This window comes from Macaca mulatta, chromosome 18 (genome assembly GCF_049350105.2).
Source record: "Macaca mulatta isolate MMU2019108-1 chromosome 18, T2T-MMU8v2.0, whole genome shotgun sequence".
NCBI lineage: Eukaryota > Metazoa > Chordata > Mammalia > Primates > Cercopithecidae > Macaca > Macaca mulatta.
The window spans coordinates 61,095,866-61,121,689 of record NC_133423.1 but is presented as its reverse complement, the minus strand read 5'-3'; the positions used below and the strand labels follow the sequence as shown (position 1 = coordinate 61,121,689).

Here is a 25,824-nt window from a genome sequence, read left to right as displayed (position 1 = left end):
ACGTAATGTGCCTTCTGTGATAACAACATTTTTAAAAGATATACTTAATTGCTAAAAAAAAAAATTGAAATATTAATTTCATGAAAAATTTGTCAATGTAATTTGGATGTTGTATATAGAAAGCCCTATCTATTTTCTTCTGAATAACTTTCCAAGTCTCTTAAAAAGAGTAAGAAAAAATTTGCTTAAAAATACCAAAGTAATAGAGAAAGGCTAATTAAAATGAAATTTTATGTGTGTTACTACCTAGCCAAAAGAACTATTTTAGGGAACATAAGAGTAATTTTCCCATGTTTGACATTTTCAACAGCCAGAGGTCAGCCTCTCATTCCAGATACATTTGGAATGAGGTTACTAATGTCCTCTTACACTTTCTCCATTTTCATTCAGGATACCCCTTAACCTTGTGGAAACTGGCCCTTCATTAATGGATTTTTGACTAAGCTTTATATAACCCTTCTCTTAGTCTGAGGAAATTACAAAGATTCAATTCAAAGGATTTAAGGTGGTTCGTGCCTGTAATCCCAGCACTTTGTGAGGCCAAAGCAGGAGGGTCACTTGAGGCCAGGAGTTCGAGACCAGCCTGGACAACAGGGTGAAACCAAGTCTCTACTGAAAGATGGGTGTGGGGTGGTCACCTGTAATCCCAGTTACTCGGGAGGGCTGAGGCATGAAAATCACTTGAACCCTGACCGGGGAGGCAGAGAAAAAAAAAAAAAGATGTATTGAGAATTGCTATGTATTGAGAATTCGCTAAAGATATGAAGGCGAATAAGATATGGTCCCTGTTCTCAAGGAATTTACAGTTTAACAAGAGAAAGATCTCAGAAAAATGAAAGTCTCTTTGTCAATAAGAGCCTCTCCTTGGCATTTATTGATAAGTGTATATGAAAACACCAGCAATATAAATACGTGTGTGTGTGTGTGTGTGTGTGTATATATACACACATTGACTCCAACACTGAGAAAAAAGCAAAGCAAAATGCTACCCAATTGGAACTCTAACAAAAAAAAATGATTCTCTATTTTTATAATAATTCTAACATTTATTAAGCAATTACTAAACACCAACTATTCTGTTATAAGGTGTATCCAGAGGGTTCACGTATTTTATCTCATTTAATCCTCACAACTCTTGGAAGAAAATAGGGTCATTGCTTTTTTTTTTTTTTTTTTTTTTTTTTTTGAGATGGAGTCTCACTCTGTCACCCAGGCTGGAGTGCAGCGGTGTGATCATTGCAACCATCTCCTCCCAGGTTCAAGCAATTTTCATGCCTCAGCCTACCAAGTAGCTGGGATTATAGGTATGTGCCACCATACCCAGCTAATGTTTGTATTTTTAGTATTGTTGACCAGCATTGTTTGTACTTCAGCATTGTTGACCAGGCTGGTCTCAAACTCCTGACCTCAAGTGATCCGCCCACCTTAGCCTCCCAAAGTACTGGGATTACGGGTGTGAGCCACCACACCCAGCCAGTAATTCCATTTTTAGAGAAAGTGAAACAAAACTGATGAGGACAAATTGCTAGTCTCAGTTTACCCAGGTGGTAAATGGCAGAGACAAGATCCAACCAGAATTCTCTGGTCCCAAAGTCATATTTAACTGCCACCTTCGTGTCTCACTGTGTAATCGGGGGCCAGTAAAACCAATTTTAGGAAAAAACTAGCACCCTGAGATTTCCCTCCAAGTCTGTGTACCGCCATAAACTCCTTCCCAGCTGTGCATGCCCTGCTTCTCTCTTCCCGACACATTTCTACTAGAAAATGAGCCTTCCTGGAAACAGAACACACGCTCAGGCAGATAATGAGCATTTCCCGAGCCCCTGCTGTGGAAAAACTGCTATCACATCCTCTTTTGGATGGAGACTTCTAACGTTCTCCCTCTTTCATACTTAATTTTAAAATGAATCGGTGTCCCCACTAGAATTAGCCGTGTCATATTAAATTAGAACAAAAAAAAAATGGAAGTGAGAATCTAAGCTTAGCTTCTGTACTACAATTTACAGAAGCCAAATCCTGCCAGAAGCCAGATACATTTCTGGATGTGTTATCTTCATCCTGATCCCTTCCAGAGCCTCACTCTAGGTCACTGCAGCTCAAGCCCCCACCCACTCGAACACACGCCTGTGTACCTTGTTAAGCGGTTATTCTTCATTTGTTCCTTAAACTGCAGAGACTGAGTTTCCCCAGCCTCTTCCTTTACTTTATGAAGAGACTCCAAGGTAAACCATTGTTTCCATTGCTCTTTACAATCCCTGACCTCTGGACACAATCAGAAAATCCTGACTAAAGGGCCCCACTTGCAAAGAATGAATAAACAATTTTATGCTTTTCCTCTATTTGGCTTTCCCTCCTAGAGGAAAGATTCACCCCAGACCAATTTCCTGCTCCTAGATTATGTGAAGATCTTTAATTGATACAACTTTAGACACATATTGGTATATTTTCGTCACACTCTGTTCAATGGGGAGAGAACTATTAATATTCTTACAAACAAAAGTGCATTTGTGTGTATACATAACAAAACCACAAGAGATTTCTCTATCGGAATAGAGGTTATCAGGCTGGGCACAGTGGCTCATGCCTGTAATCCCAGCACTTTGAGAGGCCAAGACAGGTGGATCACCTGAGGTCAGGAGTTCAAGACCAGCCTGGCCAACAGACAAAACCCCCATCTCTACTAAAAATGCAAAAATTAGCCCGGTGTGGTGGCGCATGTCTATAGTCCCAGCAACTTGGGAGGCTGAGGCAGGAGAATTGCTTGAACCTGGGAGGTAGAGATTGCAGTGGGCTGAGATTGCACCACTGCACTCCAGCCTGAGCCACAGAATGAGACCCTGTCTCAAAAAAATTAAAAAAGAAAAGGAAAAAAAAAAGAGGTTCTCGATTTTTCATTTATTTTAAGATAGCATGGAATTCCATTAAATAAAAAAAGATTTGTAGAAGAAAGATCTCTTCCGGTTGAAAATCAATTTTTGAGTACATAATTTATATTCAGTTCTGTGCTAAATATCATGTGGGGTGGTCTATTATGTGGACCAGTGGACAAGGTATTATGTGGACCTGTAAATAGACGTGCAAAAGGAATCAATATCCCAGACCTGACGGGTTTTGGCTGAAATTCAAGTGTGGCATGCTGAGCCATCTCCCAAGACGAACCTAAATAAATTTCTGTGAATGTTTTTCTTATCAGCTCTTCTGAAAAGATGTAACTCTAAAACCTAAGGAAACATTCATGATATCAGGGAGTTTCACTGAGAAGCAGAGATTTACCTCAGAGTTCTGCTGATGGCAAGCCTTGCTGATGTCTTGACTTCTGCTGTTGGAAATGCATTGCAAGTGATGCTTACCTTAGCTTCCAAAACACTTCTAAGCAGACATTGCTCAGCAATTCTTTCTTTGCAACTACTTTTTCACTTGTGACTTTTCATGTCACCACATCAATCATTCTGGATCAAAAGATTCTATTTTTTATCCAGAATACCCATTTCAAAGGTGACTTTTCTCTGGGCATGGCATTTACTTATTTGAATATGCCCCATAAAGGCGTCTTCCTATCCACCAGACCCAGCGACTATAATCATCATAAATTCTTTATAAGTTGTTTACATCATTAAAAAAAATTATGTGTTCAGTGACATCATATATATTAGCGCCTTTATTCTGATTATACTTTCAAAAGATTCTCAGATGTGAGTGCTAGAAAGAAAATCTGGGTACTATTTATTTATTCATTCAATAGTGCAAACATTTTTTCTTTTATTCTAAAGAATTTTTCATAAACACCTCATTTGGAAAATATCGTTTTTCACTTCAGCATTTTTGTATAAAAAGTCCAAAACTCCAAAATTTTATTCCAATTTAAAATCACAGGCTTAAATGATCTACATAGTGGATTATGCTAAAAGATAAACAGAATAAGATATCTAAGACACCTAATACAGTAATAAGCAAATTTTTTTTCATTTCAAAATCTAAATAACGTATCTCCTGGACTTTATTCTAGTGTGTGGTTTGCTTTACCATGGGTTCTTACTTTATCAAAAGAGAGTTCTTTGCTGTTTCAGAGTGTTTTATTTTCTTTCATTTCAGATGCTGGATTATGAACAAGCACCTAATATTCAGCTTAGTATCGGAGTTAAAAACCAAGCTGATTTTCACTACTCCGTTGCTTCTCAATTCCGAATGCACCCAACCCCTGTGAGAATTCAGGTTGTTAATGTGAGAGAAGGACCTGCATTTCATCCAAGTACTATGGCTTTTAGTGTGCGGGAAGGAATAAAAGGAAGTTCTTTAATGAATTATGTGCTTGGCACATATACAGCCATAGATTTGGACACAGGAAACCCTGCAACAAATGTCAGGTACTGCAAATATTTTCCTCATGTTCTATGGTTCTATCCAGTGTTAATTCATGTAGCATGTGCTAGTATATGTTGGTTGTAATACTTTTGGAAGGTTTTTTTGCTTTTATTATTCCTTCGATTTAAAAGACTATTAGAGCATTTGAAATCTTAGAATTTTAACAGTGTTTTAGAGGCTTCAATAATGTAAGGGCTCCAACTAGTTATAAAAGTAATCGTGTCCAGTGAGCAATTGTAAGATCAAAGAGCCTCCTAAATTATTCCATGAGTCTTTTTGATCTTTTGTGGCCAGTTTGTACTACCCTGGACGTGGGCCGATTAAGCCATATTGTAGACAATAAGACACCATAAAAGTTGAGTGACCGCTTGTTTTCTTAAACCTGTGTTACCTATGACTTTGAGACTAATTTCAATTCTCTGCTTAATCTAAGAGAAAAAACACAATCATAGAAGCTAAAAACAGTGTTTTAGAAATTTGATAGGCATAAGGAGAGTCAGAAGAGGAGAAATTAAAAGGTAGTATTGGGGCATGAGATACGTAGATTATATGTGAATTAGAACAGTGTAAAATATTCTGGAAATAACCACAGTGAAGTACACAGGTCTTCTCTATATCCTGCCCTTCTCTATCTCCTTTTCTTCATCCCAATATTCTTGGAGTAAACAAAGTCTACTGACTTATAAGTTACTTTGATGTTCACAGTTTTAGTTATTAAATCAGTTAACAAATTGACAGACTCAAATAAAACCTGTGAAGTCTGCCAGGATGGGTGGAGGTAAAAGCAGTTCAGATAAAGGAACAGAAGACTTGAAATTGTGCCTGGTAGAGACCAGATCTTCTTCCAGTGAGGTCAAGCACTTTAAATCTATCATCTGTAACAAGATCCAGACAGACACACTGAACAGAGGATACCACAACCCCCCAACAGGCCATCAGTGAGGTGCTCTGAAATCAACATGGCTGAAAAGCCACAAAAAAATCCTGAGTATACCACATGTGAAAATAAATAAGCAATATTTGTTTTTGAAAATGAATAACAGATGTTTTATATTGCTATTATTTAATAAACAGAGCTGAAATAAACTCATACATTTTATTAACAGTTATACTAGGAGCCAGAAGAGTAAGAATGATGAAATTTTAAAACTTGCCAATCTGTATATTAATGTATATATCATTGAATTTTTATTGATATATATACACTTTTTATAAACCAAGGCAATCATCACTATAAAACATAAAAAGACAATATTTAAGTTTGCCACACTGTAGCTCTTATGTGATTTAATAGTACTAACTTTAATAAAAGCATAATAATGAATTTTTTATTTAAAAACAGATATATCATAGGGCATGATGCAGGCAGCTGGTTAAAAATTGATTCAAGAACTGGTGAGATACAGTTTTCTAGAGAATTTGATACGAAGTCAAAATATATTATCAATGGGATATACACAGCAGAGATCCTGGCTATAGATGGTAAGAAAATTTATTTTCAGTATTTTAAGAAAACTAATACTATTATATTAAGTATTATGTTACTCTAATGCTGATATTTGAGTTACTCAAACATTTTTAATGGTGTATGTAAGACCTATAGAAAGTCCTAAGCACCTTAAATCAAGAATTGAAGTCAATTAAAATCATAATTTACACTTAAGCCATAGTTTATTTCATCTACTTGCAAAAGTGAGTTGCATATGGCTTAAAGCGTAAAAGTTAAAATATAATTTATCTTCTGTTTATAACTTTGTCTCTTGAATACGGCTAATCTCACTTGTAGGGTATGTTGGGAATGTTTACTTAAAGTAAGGGCTACATGCTCTCCAGAGTTCATTTGGGCATCACCTTGTGAATATAATTATTTTAGAGCCATTAAACCTGAACTACAGTGAATACAATTATTTTAGAGCCATTAAAGCTGAACTACAGTGAGAAGCTTGTGTGAGTGTTGCTTGATTTGACATATTTCCATAATAAGATGCTATGGATCAAGAAAGCACAGGTTATTCCAAATATAAGATCCATATTAAAAGTCATAAATGCAGATGCACTGACTTAACTTGTAAGTGAGCCACTTCTCACGTGGGAAAATCTATTAAGCAGTCCTCTTGGTGAGTAGCAATAGGATTTGTTTATCAATAGTTAATGATCCTATGAAGCAGTGCCTAGGAAACCAGCTGCTGTAGAACAAAACAAGAGAGAAAGGTCAGGAACCACAAAGGAAGGGGAAAGATATGTGTCCGAGATACATGCCTAATGTAAGACAGATACTGTAGGTTTGCAATGAGTTTATAGCTGACCTTTCTAGTATCAAAACAAAAATAAAGGTAAAGAAGCAGCATAAAATTCAAAAACAAACCATGATAAAACCAAACCAACTATCGTCCATGCATCCTGAGCTTCACCCTGTGGCAAGTAACTTTTAATGCCTGGGTCAGTTTCATAAATAACATTGTCCTATTTATTATCAGTATTCTGAAAGATCTAATTTGAAAATGGATTCTAACCATGTTGATTGCACCCTATGTTTGCATATTGGTCATATGTGAAAATCTTCAAATTCTAGAACAAATAATTAGTCATTCCAAGCAAATAAAGAGAGAGAAAGTGCTATCAAAATGTACCAAGAGAAATCCAAAAACAAAGCTGATGGTTTATTCACCTAAGCAGAGTGTCTGCACTGACACAGAGCAATCTGAATAGTTGGAATAAGTTTGCTTCAGCACACACCATCATCAGGTGAAGAGACAGACCTCTAGGAAGAGCAAACTTTATTGGGGAGTAAACGCTATAAGCAATAGCTTGAGTTTTGGTTGCCAATCACAAGGTAATAGAAGAGCTACCAAAGATCAGAGAATGACAAATAAAACAATCTGTGGAATAATCTGATGGCTCTCGAATGAGAAACTAAGTGAAATCAACATCTTTCATCTAGTGAAATCAGGTCCAATGCTGAATAGGGTATATAAACATATTATACAAAATCATATAGACTATACTAGGCTCTCAGTTTATTCTCATTCAGTTACCTCAGTGACTACTACTTAGGCACACAGAAAACGTCTGTAAAAGGAATTTATTGCTTTCTCAGAAAATGACCTACTAAAGTGTCCTAGAGATTACCATGTTCTAGTTTAAAAGTGAGAAAGCTAAGATTTTTTTCAAGTTAAAAACAAGCAAAAAAAATTCTTTATTCACTGTAACAGAACATAGAGTAGAAAAGTGGACTAAAAAGCTCCTGTACTCCTAATCTTTAGTCTTTGGGCCTTTCTGATAAATTATACTATCCAAAAACTTGTTTCAAGTGGATTAGGGAAAAATCTAATAGGCTTATATTTGTTTTCAGAAATGCCATTTCTGAAAGAAATAGCGTGTAACCGATGCAATTAAAATAAACAGTGAACACAGAAGAAAAACACCAACAAGTATTTATTTCAACTGTGCTTATTTCTACAAACACAGGACTCAATGAGCATTCTGAATGGAGGTCCATAGCTGATCTGGGGGTCTAATTTATGGGAACAGGGTGAGACTAGAAAGCAGTAAACCTTCTCTGAGGAAGAACATTTGATTTTGTGCCTTAGGATGTGTTAGAATTGCAAAATGAAATGAGGATGGAAAACATTTTAGGAAGAGTGGAAAGAATGTGCCAGAGTCCAGAGTAAAAAAAGAAACTTGTTTAAAGAACTCAAAAGAAGCAGTGTGGCTGGAAGGTAGCACACAAAGGGAAGAGTGACTTTGGGTCGCTGAAGCGGGCAGAAACCTGTCAAGCCTCCCAAGTCATGTATATGTTTCCTACAAGTTCCATGGCATCATCAGGGGATATGAGAAAGAGTTTTCTCCCTAACACCATTTACCTCAACACCTATCACACTTACTCTTTCAGATGGCTCTGGAAAAACAGCTACAGGAACCATATGTATTGAGGTTCCTGATATCAACGATTACTGTCCAAACATTTTTCCTGAAAGAAGAACCATCTGCATTGACTCTCCATCAGTCCTTATCTCTGTTCATGAGCATTCTTATGGGTCTCCCTTTACTTTCTGTGTTGTTGATCAGCCACCAGGAACAGCTGACATGTGGGATGTCAGATCAACAAATGGTAAGTGAAATGTAAGCTTGCTTTTTGGACTTTAAGTCCCAAAGCAAAACAATTACCAAAAAATGTGTCAAGTCACTTAATAAAACATTCTATTTCTGTTTCCACAATTCTTGCCATATTAACATTAAATGAAAAAAAAATCTTTCATGTACACAGGATATTTGACAAAATTTTGAATTGAAATAAGAGTCAAAATGTTTCATTAATATTGCATTTACAAATGGTAGATAAATACCAGTTTACCCATCATTTTGAGTAGGTAGGACATTAAACCAATATTTATTCAGTTTAAAATAAACAGAACCCTTAACAAACTCATAAATTAAGAATGTCACAATTCCCTATTCTGAATAAACTCAGACAAATCACATATATGTCTCTGAAACTCATATATCCCATAGATACATTTAAACATTTACTACTCAGGAGCACATAAGAGCAATTAAATTATTTTTAGCAATAGCTATGAGTTCAGACTTATTTTTAAGGGTAAAACTTTAAATCCGAATTGCTTAGTATTAGAGGAATGATTAAACAAATTATACTACATATTATTATGATGTGCTAATATGCAGCCATTAAAATTGGAATTATACAAAGTATGTAGATACAAAAGAACGCATAAACCAAAGAAAGTAAAGTGAAAAGCAGATCACAAAGTTGTATACGTATGTATCTTGACTATAGCTACATACAATTGAATGGCTGACATCGATAAAAATTAAGAATAAATTTCAGATAACACAACATTTTATCTACCTTGGGTTCTTTTTCCTAAAAGGTTAAGCGCATAATAAAAAAGAAAATGCTATGGGAGGATCCCATTTGGGCTTAGATAGCTCCCTAATCTCATATTCATATGGGGCTACAGGGAAAATCTCATGGGCTATTCGGTGGCCATCAGACTACAGAGCCCAGGATGAGAAGAAATACTTCCCACCTCTTTGAGGCCACCAAGCCCCTCTGTTTACAGAATGGAGAGACCCTAAAATATGGTAGGAAAAATACTACCAATAAAGACTTGGTCAAAGTGAGCAACTAGGCAATTTGTTTTTACCATCAAACCTTTAGCTCTTTTCAGCAAAACCACTTTAATATTTTTTAAAGTTAATCACATTAAAGCAATTCCATTAATATCGTCAACTCTGAATATGCCATCTCCTATAAAGCTCAATAGCCCATTCATAAATAATAATAATTGCTAACCACTTTTTTCCTCATTCAGATCCTAGATGTTATGATTTTACACATAAGAAAAAATGTTCTGCATGGAGGTATAATATTATAGCTATTACAGGTTTGCCAAGAAAAAAGATAACCGCACTGGAGATAATATTCCTAGAGACCTGTTTCAATGCTGGTGTTTTAGAACAGAATGAACTTTACTTAATGTGCTGTGGCATTGTCTTATCTCATTTTTACTTTGTGCACAGATTTTGGTAGACACCAAATCTGGCTTGCTATCTAGCTAACTGAGAATAATAAACCATCATAATAAAAAATATTGTGTGCTATGGATCAGTCAGTTACTGTTCATGGTTTAGCTGTAAATTTAATCATCTCTTAACACTCCTTGTATTAATAAATAAATTCCAACCAATATTTTAGATAATATGTTTTATAAAAATTCATAGGCAATGATAGCACAAAGAATTAGGCGAATTTGAACAATTTTAAGTGAAAGGGCAACAATTTTGACTCAGATACGTATAAACAGTCTTAAGGAGGTTATTGTGTAAACTGTAATCCTAAATAGAAGACTTCTAATATTTTCTTTCAACTTAATATGATTTATTCATTGGGCAAATATTCATTGAATGTATATTATATGCCAATTACTGTTGCTCCGGAAAGATGCAACAAGGTCCTTGCCTGCATTGTAGAAGTAGCAATCCAGCAATAAGCAATACTTATTTAAAAAGTAGTTATAAATGTTAAAAAAAGAAAAAAAAGAAAGAAAAGAAAAGAAAGAAAAAGAGGCTGGGCGCAGTGGCTCACGCCTGTAATCCCAGCACTTTGGGAGGCCGAGGTGGGCGGATCACGAGGTCAGGAGATCGAGGCCATCCTGGCTAACACTGTGAAACTCTGTCTCTACTAAAAAATACAAAACAAAATTAGCCGGGCGTGGTGGCGGTGCCTGTAGTCCCAGCTACTCAGGAGGCTGAGGCAGGAGAATGGTGTAAACCCGGGAGGCGGAGCTTGCAGTGAGCTGAGATCGCGCCACTGCACTCCAGCCTGAGGACAGAGCGAGACTCCGTCTCAAAAAAAAAAGAAAAGAGAAGAAACAAAGGCCAGGCACAATGGCTCATGCTTGTAATCCAAGCACTTTAAGAGTCCAAGGCAGGTGGATCGCTAGAGCCCAGGAGTTCAAGACCAGCCTGGGCAATATGGCAAAACCCTGTCTCTACTAAATATATATATATATTAGCCAGGCATGGTGCCACGCACCTGTAGTCCCAGCTTCTCAGGAGGCTGAGGTGGGAGAATCACTTAAACCTAGGAAGTCAAGGCTGCAGTGAGTCATGTTCGTGCCACTGCACTCCAGCCTGGGCAATAGGAGTGACACCCTGTCTCAAAAATAACAATAATAATAATAATAAATTAAATGTTAAAAAAGTACAAGGTGCTTTATGACTAAGAAAGCATGAAAAAAATCAAGTGTTTTAAGTCGATTTTTGGTATTAGGGAGAGTTAACCACCACCCCCCCCAACAACCAAGGAATTTCCATTTATTTTCTGTTCTGTTTCCTCTCTTCCATTTCAGCTACCTCAGCAATCCTTACGGCTAGGCAGGTTTTATCTCCAGGATTTTATGAAATCCCAATCCTGGTGAAGGACAGTTATAACAGAGCATGCGAATTGGCACAGATGGTACAGTTGTATGCCTGCGACTGCGATGACAACCACATGTGCCTGGACTCTGGTGCCACGGGCATCTACACAGAGGACGTAACTGGTGACACATATGGGCCTGTCACTGAAGACCAAGCTGGAGTTTCAAATGTTGGTCTTGGACCAGCAGGGATCGGCATGATGGTTCTGGGCATCCTGCTACTGCTTTGTGAGTACTCAATTAAATCCTTCTTTTCAACAGTTCTTCAAAATAGGACTGTAATGAGGTTCGCTGGGATGGTTAGGTTCATGTAGCCATTTCTTTTTGGTATCTCTAGCAGTTTTTGAGTGCCTTAGAAATAAACAATGGGACGGACAAGGATATGCGCTTAATCCACAATGATAACTAAGAAAGCCTAGAGTGAGAGTCCTAAAAATGGGAAACACATGCAAATCACTACATATACTACAGAAAAGCACAAAACAAATCCCATCATGGAAATTTCCATGGAAAAGTTAGGACAATCTTTTTGGAAAAGTGGATTTTGAGGTAAGCCTGAAAAGCTGAGGATGGTTTTTTTCTTTTTTCTTTTTCTTTTTTCTTTTTCTTTTTTTTTTTTTTTTTGAGATGGAATCTTGCTCTATTGCCCAGGCTGGAGTACAGCAACGCAATCTCAGCTCACTGCAAACTTCCACTTCCCGGGTTCAAACTATTCTCCTGCCTCAGTCTCCCAAGTAGCTGGGACTACAGGCGCCCACCACCACGACTGGCTAATTTTTGTATTTTTAGTAGAGGCAGGGTTTCACCATGATAGCCAGGATGGTCTCGAACTCCTGACCTCGTGATCCACCTGCCTCAGCCTCCCAAAGTGCTGGGATTACAGGCGTGAGCCACTATGCCCTGCTGAGGATTTCTTTTAAAGGAGGATGCTGTCTAAGGAAATTTGAAAGGTAATCAAAGACAAACACACACACACACACACACACACACACAAAAGGGAGCAAGATATGGAAGAGCATCGCACACCTAGGAGCACAGAGGCTAAAAGAGAGGCTGGGAGCCAGCATGGAGGCACGTTCATGACACACCAGGCATTCTGGGCTTCAGTACCGTGGCACAGAAGAGTCGATGAGGGCGGATGAGCACAGGTGACCCTGCGGTAGGAAGCAGGGAGAAGAGACTAGAACAGAGAATTACCCTCCGGGCTCTGGGTGAGTGCCTAAACGAAGACTATGGTCACAGAAATGGCAAGATCCCCAAAGAAAACTTTCCCAAAAAGGGCCCTCCTTTCCCCATAGTGTTTTTTTAAACATATAGATCCTCAGAGGAAGGATACTTCATACATTTTAGGTTGCCCTTGCAATACTTAGGTTTCATGGGGATCAAAAGCTGGGTTGTAAAATTTGCGAATTAAATTTGTCAGACTGTATTGTTGCTATGTTTTCAGGGATGAGCACTAATTAAAATGTAATCATTTCAAGGCACAAAAAATAACAGCTGACTTTTGGGGAGGATTTCTTTCTTGAAATAATCTGCGAGGTTTCAAAGCTATGCAAAGATCATGAGTGATTCTCACAATGATATTAGAGATATTTTCCCAGAATGTAACTCTACAGCAATTGAGTAGTGGTTTCAGGTAAGCTTTGAGTTAGTGGTTCTCAACCCTAGTTGTACATAAGAATTAATTAAAGGTCTTCCAAAATTACTCATGCTTGGGTCATACTCAAGATGAGACTAAGCATCAGCATGTTCAAGCCCTTTGGTGAGACTAATGTTCAGTTCAGGGTTAAAAACCCAGTGCCAGCTGCATTTCCAGAAGGTTAGCACTAAGAGTTTCAGGACTTTTCTAGACCAGGTCAAAGAAAGCAGGAGACTTGTTCAACTGAATGATTGTAGAATAGGAGAGGAATAGCCCTATGGACACTTGTTTTCAACGGAGAAGTCCATGGTCGATTTTAGGAGACAGGGGGCAGTGTGATGGTAGTGGGAGGGATCTGAGTCCAAACCTATGTTCCCGAAGGGCCTCAAATTGACACTTTTGATGTTAGCTCCAAATGAGATTACACATACAGTAATTGTATTGGGTATGTGCTAAAAACACTTCATTTATTAGATAGTACCTTTGTTAGAGTTCATGCCTGCAATGGTACATGATCCAGCTCACATTTAAATTCACAGAAATATAGAATAGGTGGAACCATGGCCTAGGGGCTACCAATTCTAGTTTTAGCCCTTTTCCAGAAAATGCTATGGAAATGTATAACTTGACTTTTCACTGTTCATAGTGTAGATGGCAAAATTGCCAAATTAATTGTTGTAATAAGATTAAAGCTGATTTTGCAGCTTTGATATTCTCTTCTTTTGTATCTGTTTTTAATTTTTAATTTTTGTGGGTACATAATAGGTATACATATGTATGGGGTACATTAGCTGCTTTGATACAGGCATGCAATGTGAAATAATCACATCCTGGAGAACTGGGCATCCATCTCCTCAAGCATTTATCCTTCTATTCTTTATCTTTAATTAACCCCCTTAGTAAAATGCATGCCATGCTAGAGAATTAGGAAAGTATGGAAAGCAACTAGAGTGGGCCCGAAGAACTAAACAGAGTGTATTCTAGAATCTTAGAAAACTTAAGCAGTGTCTATATTTATGGATTAAAATATAGAATTGAGGTGATTATTAGGGTAACAAATAGTAAATTTCCTCTTGGAAGAAACACTTGGATAGCTAAACATTTTTGATAGCTTTAATTTTTCATTATAGTCTATAAACCAGTCTTAAAATAATTGTAAATATCTCCATTAAATTTAGTGAGTATTATTTGACTTCTATTTTAAGCGTAACTGTAATAAGGATTGAAGAAAGGTCCTATCTCCAGGTCCCATAGCTGAATCCTGTATTCAATCCTCTTGATAGCATATATTCACGATGTGTTTAACTTACATGTGTGTGTGTATCTGCCCCAACCAGCTCAGGAGTCTTAGACTAAAGACGACCTTACTTTCCTAATCTGTCAGTAAAGAAATTCAATTACCTGATCTCAAACTCCTTGCCATCTAGCGCTAAAGTTCTATGTGATTTGGTGGTGTTGTATTTATAAACTTGGATATGTATACTCAATCCTCTAAAGGAAAAAAATGAGATTTTCTTACATATATTTGTATTTTTGTTCTAAATATAATGCCACCAAATGCTCCCCAAAATGATTCATCCAGTGACTTCCTAAACTGAGCAATTTGTGTAAACTCGTTGTCACTTTCTTGAGCAGTGGCTCCACTCTTGCTGCTGCTGTGTTGCTGCAAACAGAGACAGCCTGAAGGCCTGGGAACAAGATTTGCTCCTGTGCCTGAGGGCGGAGAAGGAGTGATGCAGTCTTGGAGAATTGAAGGGGCCCATCCGGAGGACAGGGTGAGTGGACTATCACTTTCCAGAGAAGTGTGGAGTTTCAGTGGAAATTGAGCATGTCTTAACAATTACATGCTGCACAAAAATGAACAGATGTCAGTGTTTAAATGTTTAACATAAAGCATTTGTTTTTCAAATGTTTATTTTTCTTTTCAGGATGTGTCAAATATATGTGCACCCATGACAGCCTCAAATACCCAGGATCGGATGGATTCCTCTGGTCAGTAAACACCAAAATCTGCTTTTCCTTTTAAATTTTTCACAATTATTCAACCAGAAACCAACTTCATGTAAAACTACCTTATGGAAAAGTCTGTCAATCTTTTGACAGTATAATTAGAGGGAGTGTGACCTGTTTGAAGTAGCCACTTTTTTTTTCTATCTGAAACTACAGACAGTGAAGTATGACACAGCAGTTAAAAGAGCAAACTCTGGAAGCAGAATGCTTGGGTTTGATTCCCAGCTCTGCCACTTGCTTAAGGGCTGCATAGCTTTTATTTGAAACGCACAGGACCGTGAGTTTGAGTTTGGCTCAACCTTTTTGTGCCATGGTGATCAAAAAGTTTCAGACATAGGAGCATTTTGGATTCTTGATTATTGGATTTGGGATGTTCAACCTGTAGTAGTAAGTCCTTAGTCAAGACATTTAACCTCCCTGGGCCTCAGTTTCCTTATCTTTGAAATTGAGCTTATGATAGTACCTACTTTAAAGTGTTGCTGTGAGGAGTAAATAATACATATTACATATGTAATATATCATACATACATATATTGTATAGATTATTTTATTATGTATAACATACGTGTGTGTATATATACACACACATATATAAATATGTATATATACATATATCACAAAATATGCGTTAGAATAGTGCCTGGCACAGAGTACATGCTACTGTAGTCATTATTTATAACACAAGCTGGTTTAAAAAAAAGAAAAAGAGCTAAAGAAAAGGTAGTAAATGTACTCTAATAATACACTGAAAAACTTTTCTTAAATTCAGACAAGCTTTTGCCTCAAGAGAGTGTCTTAAACTCTCCTGTCTTACCAGCCCCACGTATATCTAAGAATATTGAACACACTACTTAGCTATCTGGCAATGATTGCACCAAATAGAAAGGGTGCTGAATTCTGCAGTGCATGTGAGCTTCCTCTGATGGTTCCTTAGTGTTCCGAGTTTGGCCCTTTGCATACAAAGAAGCTCTGTGACTGAACATCCCTGTGAGCCCAGCTGCATCTTGTTCCAGAAGGAAGGAGGACTATGAGCTCAGTTTCTGCAGTCACACCGCTGGCCTTGCTTTGGAGGGCTCCCGGATGGGTCAAGCCCGCAGCGGCCACGGCGGGAACGGGGGGCCTGCTTGCAGCTCCTCTTGGCAAGTTCTACACCTTTAGGTCTAGGGCGAAGTCTGTGCAAATGTGGGAAGGCCACGTCCCACCACTGACTCCCTCTGTGTCATTAATTTACTTTTCTTTAGTCAACAAGCCTGGAGATGTATCGGTGTTACTCGTATCGCTCTTTGTCAGCTTTTTAGCGCTGGGTGGGTGGTGGCACCGCAGAAGGCGGCGGCAGCGTTTTAGGCAGATACGAGCTGCAGGCAACTCGAGCGCTGTTACACTAACATCCTCCCTTTTCAGAAATCTACACCAACACCTATGCAGCCGGGGGCACGGTGGAAGGAGGTGTATCGGGAGTGGAGCTCAACACAGGGATGGGGACAGCCGCTGGCCTCATGGCCGCAGGGGCCGCAGGAGCCGCAGGAGTCGCGGGGGCCACAGGGGCCGCAAGGAAGAGGAGCTCTACCATGGGAACCCTGCGGGACTACGCTGACTCCGACGTCAACATGGCTTTCTTGGACAGCTACTTCTCAGAGGTAATGCCCTCACACACACAATCATCTTGAGACTGAATAATAATAGTAAAATACAATAGCAGTAAGCCTCTTCTGAAATATAGTGTTACTCTCAACCCTATCCCAAACCTGAATAAAAAATGTTTCACTTCTCCTTAAAACACAAAATACTAGTTTGCCGCAGGATTTCATATTCAACTGCCATAGCACATCTTAGTACTGTGAACGAGGCCACACCCCTCATCATTCTCCACTTCCCTTTTCCATTTTTCTATCTTCTGTTTCCTTGATTCCTCACCTTGTTTCCCATAGCAGTAGCAAAGCAGGAAAGTGTTCATCAAGGGAGAAAAAAGGTACATTTATGACCTCTTTTTTTGATGTCCTTCATGTTCTCCGGGAGCCTCCAACAGAAAAGAAAAAATACAAAGACAGAATTGGGAACGAAAGGAGTTAAAACTCAGGAACACAGCATCACCACGCCTTGTGCTAGATTAAGACCTAAGATAGCTCTCCTATTCTCAGTCCAGTGACTTATCCACCAACTGACCTTCACTAAGAAAAGGGGTCCAGCAATAGCACTGCTGGGTATATATACAAAAGAAAGGAAATCAGTATATCAAAGAAATACATATATGCACCCCCATGTTTATTGCAACACTAGTCACGAGGCCAATACATGGAATCAACCAATACAATCATCAACGATGATTGGACTTTTAAAATGTGATGCACATACACAATGGAATATTATTCAGCCCTAAAAAAATGAAATCTTGTCATTTGCAACAACATGGATGGAACTGAAAGACATTGTGTTTAGTGAAATAAGCCAGGCATAGAAAGACTAACTTGACATGTTCTCACTCATTTGTGGAAGCTAAAAGAAAAAAACAAATTCATGGAGATAGAGAGTAGAATGATGTTTCTGGAGGCTGACAAGAGTACTAGGGAGGGGAAACAAAGTGGACATGGTTAGTAGGTACAAAAATACTGTTAGAATAAAGAAGATCTAGTATTTGGGAGCACAACAGGATGACTATAGTTAACAATAATTTATTATACATTTTAGAAGAACTAAAACAGAACCGGAACGTCCCTAACACAAAGATATCATAAATGCTTGAAGTGAGAGATACCCTGATTACCCTGATTTGATCGTTATGCATTGTATACCTGTTTCAAAACATCCCATGTGCTCCATAAATATACACAACTATTATGTATCCATGAAAAAAAGAAAAAAGATCATGGGTCTATCAGCAAAAAAAAAAAAAAAAAAAAAAAAAAAAAAAAAAAAGAAGCCCTATAGACATTGAGTTGGCCTAATAGAGTAGCATCAAGAGTAAATAAATCCCCTCATGAATTCCTATTTAGTAAGTTTACTCGGCTTAAATAACAACCCATTTTATCTCATATTTCAGTTAGCCTGCTTTATTCCCCATCTGGTGATACATGAATTTCACCATTATTCTTTACGAAAAAAAAAAATGCTGAAGATGTTGTTGCAATTGTAAACTATATCTTAAAATTGGTAGTTGCAAATACTATCACAGAATGTGCATGAATAGTATCAATTATTTTAATGAGTGACTGATACCATTATTCAGTTTATTCCATAACAACTTAGAAGTCTCTCTGAGGGATTGCTGTTATTCTTCCTTGTTTTAGGGGAAAAGAAATTTCTAATTCTGCACTCCCTTTTAATTTTAGAAAGCATATGCTTATGCAGATGAAGATGAAGGTCGACCAGCCAATGACTGCTTGCTCATTTATGACCACGAGGGAGTAGGGTCTCCCGTAGGCTCTATTGGTTGTTGCAGTTGGATTGTGGATGACTTAGATGAAAGCTGCATGGAAACTGTAGATCCAAAATTTAGGACTCTTGCTGAGATCTGCTTAAACACAGAAATTGAACCATTTCCTTCACACCAGGCTTGTATACCGATCAGTACTGACCTCCCTTTGCTCGGACCTAATTACTTTGTTAATGAATCTTCAGGATTGACTCCCTCAGAAGCTGAATTCCAAGAAGAAGTGGCAGCATCTGAACCCGTGGTTCATGGGGATATTATTGTGACTGAGACTTACGGTACTGCTGATCAATGTGTGCAACCCACTACAATTATTTTTGATCCTCAACTTGCACCCAGTGTTGTAGTAACCGAAGCAGTAATGGCACCTGTCTATGATATTCAAGGGAATATTTGTGTACCTGCTGAGTTAGCAGATTACAACAATGTAATCTATGCTGAGAGAGTACTGGCTAGTCCTGGTGTGCCTGACATGAGCAATAGTAGCATGACTGATGTTTGTATGGGACCTGTGATGAGTGGCAATATTTTAGTAGGGCCAGAAATTCAAGTGATGCAAATGGTGAGCCCAGACCTTCCCATAAGCCAAACTGTTGACTCCACATCCCCAGTGACATCTCGACACACAGTAACACGATACGGTAACATACATTACACCCAACAGTAAGTGCTTTGTGGTCAGTATTCTCTATGGAGACCTTGCACCTTGTAATCACAAATACATCCACCAAAGATATATAATGTACCATATATATTAACAGTCAACAAATACTCAGATATTCTAAGGTCAATGCCATTATTTGATTATACCATTTTGAGGGTGAATATGGCTAGGCACTTTAGATAAGCCTTTTAAATTTCTTTCTGATTTTAAATAATGTGTCAAAAAATGTACAGAAAATGTATTGCATCCCTTGATACTGTCTAATGAATAGCACATAACTCACATTGTGAATCCTATGGGTCTTGAGGCCTGTAGCACCAATCTTGTCAACCAAGATGCCTTGTTCTTGGAAGTTACAAAAGAAGCCCTGTCTACATCCACCAGCCATATTTTTCTTTAGAGAAATATTTATATTAAAACTTTTAATTGAAAAATTGAATGAAAATGTACATTTCTGAAAGGAAATTGAAAAGGAACGTAGAGTATCGGTCAATATCTTCAGATATCTGAAGTCATTTGTCTCTTCAAAAGATTTTTCAAGATTGCGTGCTATTAAGCAATAGGTCATGCTTAATATAATAAGGAAAGAGTTTGCCAACTGAAAGCATCGCTGGAAATGGTTCACTGAAGAAAAAATATATATTTTTATTGAATTTTATTGATTTATAAGATTAACTGTAAATTAATCTAGAATAGCAAAAAAATTATGACAATCCTAAAGTAGAAAGAGTTATTGAGGAAATACTAGAGTTTTCCCCACTTACAGGGAATTTTTTCCCTACTGTTGCCAATTATGTCAGAAAAATACATGAAATATGGCTTAATCAATTTCATAGAACTGAATCATAGAGCTTTCAATTGGCAAGCAGATATTCTTCAAAAGCACTCTGTAGTTATTCATATATTCAACAATATTTACTTAGAAGCAACTAGGTGTTGAGTGCTAGTCATGGCTCTGTGAATATACAGGTGAAGAAGACAGACATGGTTTCTGCCTTCATAGAGTTTCTATTCATTTCTAGACTTAAAATAAAACTCTGGGACATGGCTTTAAGTTCCTAACAACAATAATTAACCAACTATTTAAATCCATTACAAAGTTGTGTTTCTCTTTGCAACACTACTGTTTATGTTGAATAAATAAAATGGAAACACATACATAGATTGCTTACTTTTAGTAGGCATAAAGCTGACTTGAGAAACAGAAACTAGCCAGGTAATTTTACTTAATTCTGTAAAATATGTATAGAGTAGCAGCAATAACGTGACTGAGATAATGTAAATGAAATAAACTTATTTTCAAGGCCTAATCCTTTTGAAGGGAAATAATTGTAGTGCTTCTTGCCTACCTTTTGCTCCTTTATGAATAAAACTATTGTAGAATTTAAGTCATCTCAGATAACCTCTTACCCAATTCTCTCATTTTCTAGACAAGGAATCTAGAAATAGAGAGGTTAAATGATCCCAACCAGCTAGTTGTGCTGCAAAGCCTTGAACCCATTGTTCAGATACCCTAGCCAGTTTGCTTTTTTATACTATAACTTCATCAGATATGAAGAGGACCCAAATTTGCCTGTTGCATACTCTTTGCTATTCCCTAATTGGAAGAAAAATTGTTTCTCAAAAACTTAAGTTTTATGATGTATAAGCACAGAATAGCTAAAACATTGTAATGCTAGAAGGTTATTTACATATTTCCTGATATTTTCCAAATTATGTATACTGCCAGCTGCTACATCCATTTCTTACTTTAGTATATTTTACTACTCTATAATTGATGCAATCCATGGGGTGGCTAAGGAGCATTGGTCTCATGGTGATTTAACACTCAAGCAACAACCAGCCACATAGCATCTGGTACACACTCCATTCTGTGGCAAATCCTGACATGGGCATTTCTCTCTTAAAGTTTGCATTGGATGGCTTTTGTTAAGTCAAAAACTAACACGTTGGTGAGACTGCAGAGAAAAGGGGACACTAACACAATGTTGGTGGGAATGCAAATTAGTCTAACTACTGTGGAAAACAGTTTGGAGAATTCTTAAGGAACTGGGAGTCGAATAGCCATTTGACCTAGCAATCCCGTTACTAGGTATAAACCCAAAGAAATATAAACTATTCTACCAACAGGACACGTGTACCCATATGTTCATTGCAGTGCTATTCACAATAGCAAAAACATGGAATCAACCCAGGTGCCCATCAACAGTGGATTGGACAAAGAAAATGTGGTACATATACACTATGGACTACTATGCAGCCATAAAAAAGAATGAAGAATGAAATCACGTCCTTTGCAGCAACATGGATGCAGCTGAAGGCCATTATGCTGAGCAAATTAATGAAGGAACAGAAAACCAAATACCTTATGTTCTCACTTATAAGTGGGAACAAAACATTGGGTTCACATGGATATAAAGATGGAAACAATAGACACTGGGGGCTATTAGAGGAAGGAGAGAAGGAGAAGGGCAAGGGCTGAAAAACTGTCTATTGGGTACTATGCTCACTACCTGAGTGATGAGTTCAGTCATACCTCAAACCTCAGCATCACGTGATATAGCTTTGTAACAAATCTGTGCATGTATTCCTTGATTCTAAAATAAAAGTTGAAAAAGAAAAATAACAAAATAAAAAATTTTAAAAACAGGTATTTTTATATAATGATTTATATTATTTTGGGTAGATGCCCAGTGGTGAGATTTCTGGGTTGAATGGTAGTTCTATTTTTAGTTCTTTGCGAAATCTCCATACTGTTTGAATTTTTTTAACTACAAATGGGTAAGTAGGATCATACTCTTGGTATATAGAAACACATGTTGTTGTTAGAGAAATTTGTTGAGTGTATTTTAAATTACTGTTATCGTTTAAGATTTAAAACATGTTAAAAATTATAAAAATGAACTCAATCAGTTTTCTCTTCTAGAATATAGTGACTATTTTAAATTTGGATTTTTTTATATTTTAAACTGACCAAAAAAGTGGAAATTGACCTGCAAAACTAGAGTTTGCATTCTATTAGGACAATCATTCTAAGAATTACAAAATAGTCAAAACACTATGAGATTAAAGAAATGAAGAATAATACCAAGCATTTAACTAATAAGTAATTTTTTTTTTTTTGAGACAGTGTTGCTCTGTTGCCCAGGCTGGAGTGCAGTTGCGTGATTTTGACTCACTGCAACCTCCGCCTCCCAGATTCAAGCGATTCTTGTGCCTCAGCCTCCCGAGTAGCTGGAACTATAGGTGCGCACCACCAAACCCGGCTAAATTTTTTGTATTTTTAGTAGAGACGGATTTTTGCCATATTGGCCAGGCTGGTCTCAAACTTCTGGCCTCAATCAATCTACCCGCCTCGGCCTCCCAAAGTGCTGGTATTGCAGGCGTGAGCCACCACGCCTGGCCCTGCTTACAATTTTTAAAGGAGGTAAAAACACCACTTGTGAAAGGATAAGAAAATGTTCCTGTGAGCTTTTTCTTCTCTTTATCAATACACAAAGACTTAAAGCTGCTTCCAAAGAAAAGATTTACCTCTAATAGATGCCCTCCTCCATACTATCTGTGGAAACAAGAGCTGAACAATGTAATTTCCTCTCAACATTGTTAGTAAGGAAGAACTCTTCCACCATTCCAAGGTGATCAGTATCATTCAGATACAACTCAAGCTTCCAAAATGGACATATTTTTTAAATGTCATCTCAAACAAAACAGCATAAACCAATATTCTCTTTACTGCTTAAAACTCAGGGTGTTAATTTGTGTAAGAAGTAAAAACGATATCGTGTTTATGTTAAGGTTTGAAAATGAACCCAAAAGCTCAAGAAATTATATTTTTTAAATAAATATGATAACATATAGTCTGAATCATATTTCCTGCCCTGTGAAATTACTTGAGGGGGTAGCATCATTACGTGAATTAATAGGTAATCTTGGAAAAGTCTTAGGTGAAGGGAAAGGAAAACATTAAGAACACAGAATAAATAAACTTGTTAAAGAAAAAAGTTACTTTCTAAAAAAATTCTTCTTTTGAACTAGTTCTTTCTGATCATGGTGTATTAATTACTAAATGTAATTTTTTATGTATTTATTTAAAAACTACATATGATGAGGAAACAATGTTTTATTTTCTCTTTGGTTAATGTAGTATTTTATATGTAAACAGACAAATTCAGAAAATCTTTTCCCATTTTATGGATCATCATCTTTATCATTATAAATAATCATCATCTTTATCATGCCCCACAGTACAGGGGCATGAATTCACTTATAAATTAAAATTTAGAGTAATTCATTTGTTTTTTAATGATAAAATTTATCAATAGAATTATTTTATTAGTAAATGCTCATTACAAAATAACATAAATTTAATGAACTCCATAAATTATTGTAGACATTGCAATTAAAAAATTAAGTATCACCACAGAACACTATGCAACCATAAAAAAGAATGACATCACGTCTTTTGCAGGAACACAGATGGAGATGAAACTATTATCCTTCACAAACTAATGCAGGAACAGAAAACCAAATACCACATGTTCTCACTTATAAATGGGAACTAAATGATGACAGTACATGGACACATAGAGGGGAACAACAGACAATGGAACCTATTGGAGGGTGGAGAGTGGGAGAAGGGAGAGGATCAGGAAAAATAACTAATGGGTACTACACTTAATATCTGGGTGACAAAATAATCTGTACAACAAATCCCCATGACACAAGTTCACCCATATAACAAACATGTACATGTACCCCTGAACTTAAAATAAAAGTTTAAAAAAATTATCTCTTCCCACTGGATTCAATCTTGGGGCATGAGATTTAAGAAATGAATTTAAAATAAAATAGTACCAAGCATTTAATTAATAAATAAAAATTTTTGAAAGAGGTGAAAATAGTACTTGTGAAAAGGGTAAGAAAATTTTCCTGTACAATTTTTTTTTCACTGATTCTCTATTCACCAAAATTATTACTATTGTTTCTGTACCAGAGAAACAATTTCTGTAGAATAAGGAAAGAATAATTATTTTCAATCAGGGGAATTGAGGAAGAATCCTTGAAGATGATATAGAATTTTGTCTGATGGAAATTACAAAGATATAAAAGTCAAAACACAGGGTAAATCCAAAGACTATTAAGTAGCCAAATTAAACTTACTTAAAAATTGGGTGAAGGAAAAGGGACAAGATGGAGGAAGGTGAACAAGATGGAGCAGTCCCTGTTGTTTCCGGGTTCTTCTTCACAGATTTTCCCGCGCCCGGGGAAAAGAACCAAATCAACTGAGCATGCGCAGAATGGCGTCAAGCCGAGGACACCGAAATTCAAGAAGCCACTCCTACACACACACCCCGAACTCCTCCCCTTCCAGCTCCCAGGCATAAAAGTCCGCCGCCGGCCGGAGCCGGTGTGACTTCTTCGGCCCCCCACATTCGTGGACTGGAGAACATCACCCGAGAGCGCCGGCACGACTTCCCTGGCCCCCCCCACACCTGAGGACCATAGAACCTTGTCCGAGAGTGTATGCATATTTGCAATAAAAGACTGCCACTTTCTTATGTACTTTGGCCTCATGTTTAATTACTTAGCTCTCTTAAATTAAGTTACATTAAATTAAATCAAAACAGTTGGTGCAGAAACCCGACCCAGGAGGAGACCCTTCCTCAACATCCCCTAAGGGTCTAACGAACCTCCTCCACAGCGAACCGGCTCCCAACCCAACCAGCCACGAACACCAAACAAGTGTTCCAGCCTCCCACTGGTGCCGCTCTGAGAATTTCTTCTTCGGTGAGTACTCCCCTTTGTTAACCATCTCCGTCCGTTTCCGTGTCCTTGGCCTAGAGTCGTGCGTACGCCCAAGGATGTAGCCACCCTGTGGCGCAGTGAGGCCTTCAACCCGGAGACGTCCGTCTTGAAGTTCCTCAATTCTCCGTTAGTGGCTCCAGGAGCCCCCGGTCCCCAGCAGCAGCAAAGGACGCTTTGCCACTGCGTGAGGTCGGTTTCCATTTCTGGTGGTTAAACAATGGAAACCTCACAATTGAAAATCCCTATGAACACCCCTTTAGGGTGTCTCCTCCAAAACTTGGAAGCCTTACATCTAGCTCAAGATTTAAAACGAAAGCGGCTAATTTTCCTCTCCACTGTGGCATGCTAAAAACCCGGGAGGAGACCCCTCCTCAGGGCCCCCTAAGGTCCGAGGAGCCTCCTCCTTCACGCCGCGGACGGACCAGGACCTAGACATCGCTTTCCACACCTCCAAGTCTCCTAGGGGTGAGTATCTCTTGCCTCCCTCTCATACTCCTTGGCCAGAAGTCCTGCACAGGCCCAAGGTTTTTTGGTCACCAGGTGACCCACAGGAGAGTTCCCAAAGGTAGAGACGTCTGCCCAAAGGAACTCCATTCCAGTCCGTGTGGGACCCGTCCAGGACGGAGACGTCCGCCTGGAGGTAATCTCCATTCCGGCTCCAGGAGCCTCCCGGTCTCTAGTGGCTCCAAAGGACGCTTTGTAGCCAGGTAGAGTTCGGTTTCCGCCTATAGGCGAGAGAAAGGCAATAGGAAATCCCCAATCCAAAATACCTAGAGACACCCCTTTAGGGTGTCTTCTAACTAATCTCAAAACTTTACAATTACAGCAAGATCTTAAATGAAAGCGACTGATTTTACTCTCCACTGTGGCGTGGCCAGTCTCAACATTGAGACTGACAACCAGTCTCAACGGCCGCCTGAAGGCACTTTAGACCGTAACATTTTCATTAGATCTCTCTAATTTCTGCCAGAGG

General features: G+C 38.0%; 1 protein-coding gene and 1 long non-coding RNA gene across 6 annotated transcripts in view; one reads left to right on the top strand and one right to left on the bottom strand.

The window, feature by feature from the left end:
* DSG4 (desmoglein 4) overlaps positions 1-20,459 on the top strand; it is a 39,086-nt gene extending 18,627 nt beyond the window's left edge. Inside the window, exons 9-16 of the mRNA XM_001102180.5 lie at positions 4,093-4,364; positions 5,705-5,844; positions 8,255-8,473; positions 11,238-11,534; positions 14,581-14,720; positions 14,874-14,937; positions 16,357-16,592; positions 18,282-20,459. Of these exons, the coding sequence (XP_001102180.4) occupies positions 4,093-4,364; positions 5,705-5,844; positions 8,255-8,473; positions 11,238-11,534; positions 14,581-14,720; positions 14,874-14,937; positions 16,357-16,592; positions 18,282-19,049 (2,136 nt within the window). The 3' untranslated portion in view covers positions 19,050-20,459. The remainder of the gene's footprint in view (positions 1-4,092; positions 4,365-5,704; positions 5,845-8,254; positions 8,474-11,237; positions 11,535-14,580; positions 14,721-14,873; positions 14,938-16,356; positions 16,593-18,281) is intronic.
* LOC144336445 (uncharacterized) overlaps positions 1-25,824 on the bottom strand; it is a 164,582-nt gene that overhangs the window by 126,648 nt on the left and 12,110 nt on the right. The gene's annotated exons all lie outside the window — the stretch shown is intronic.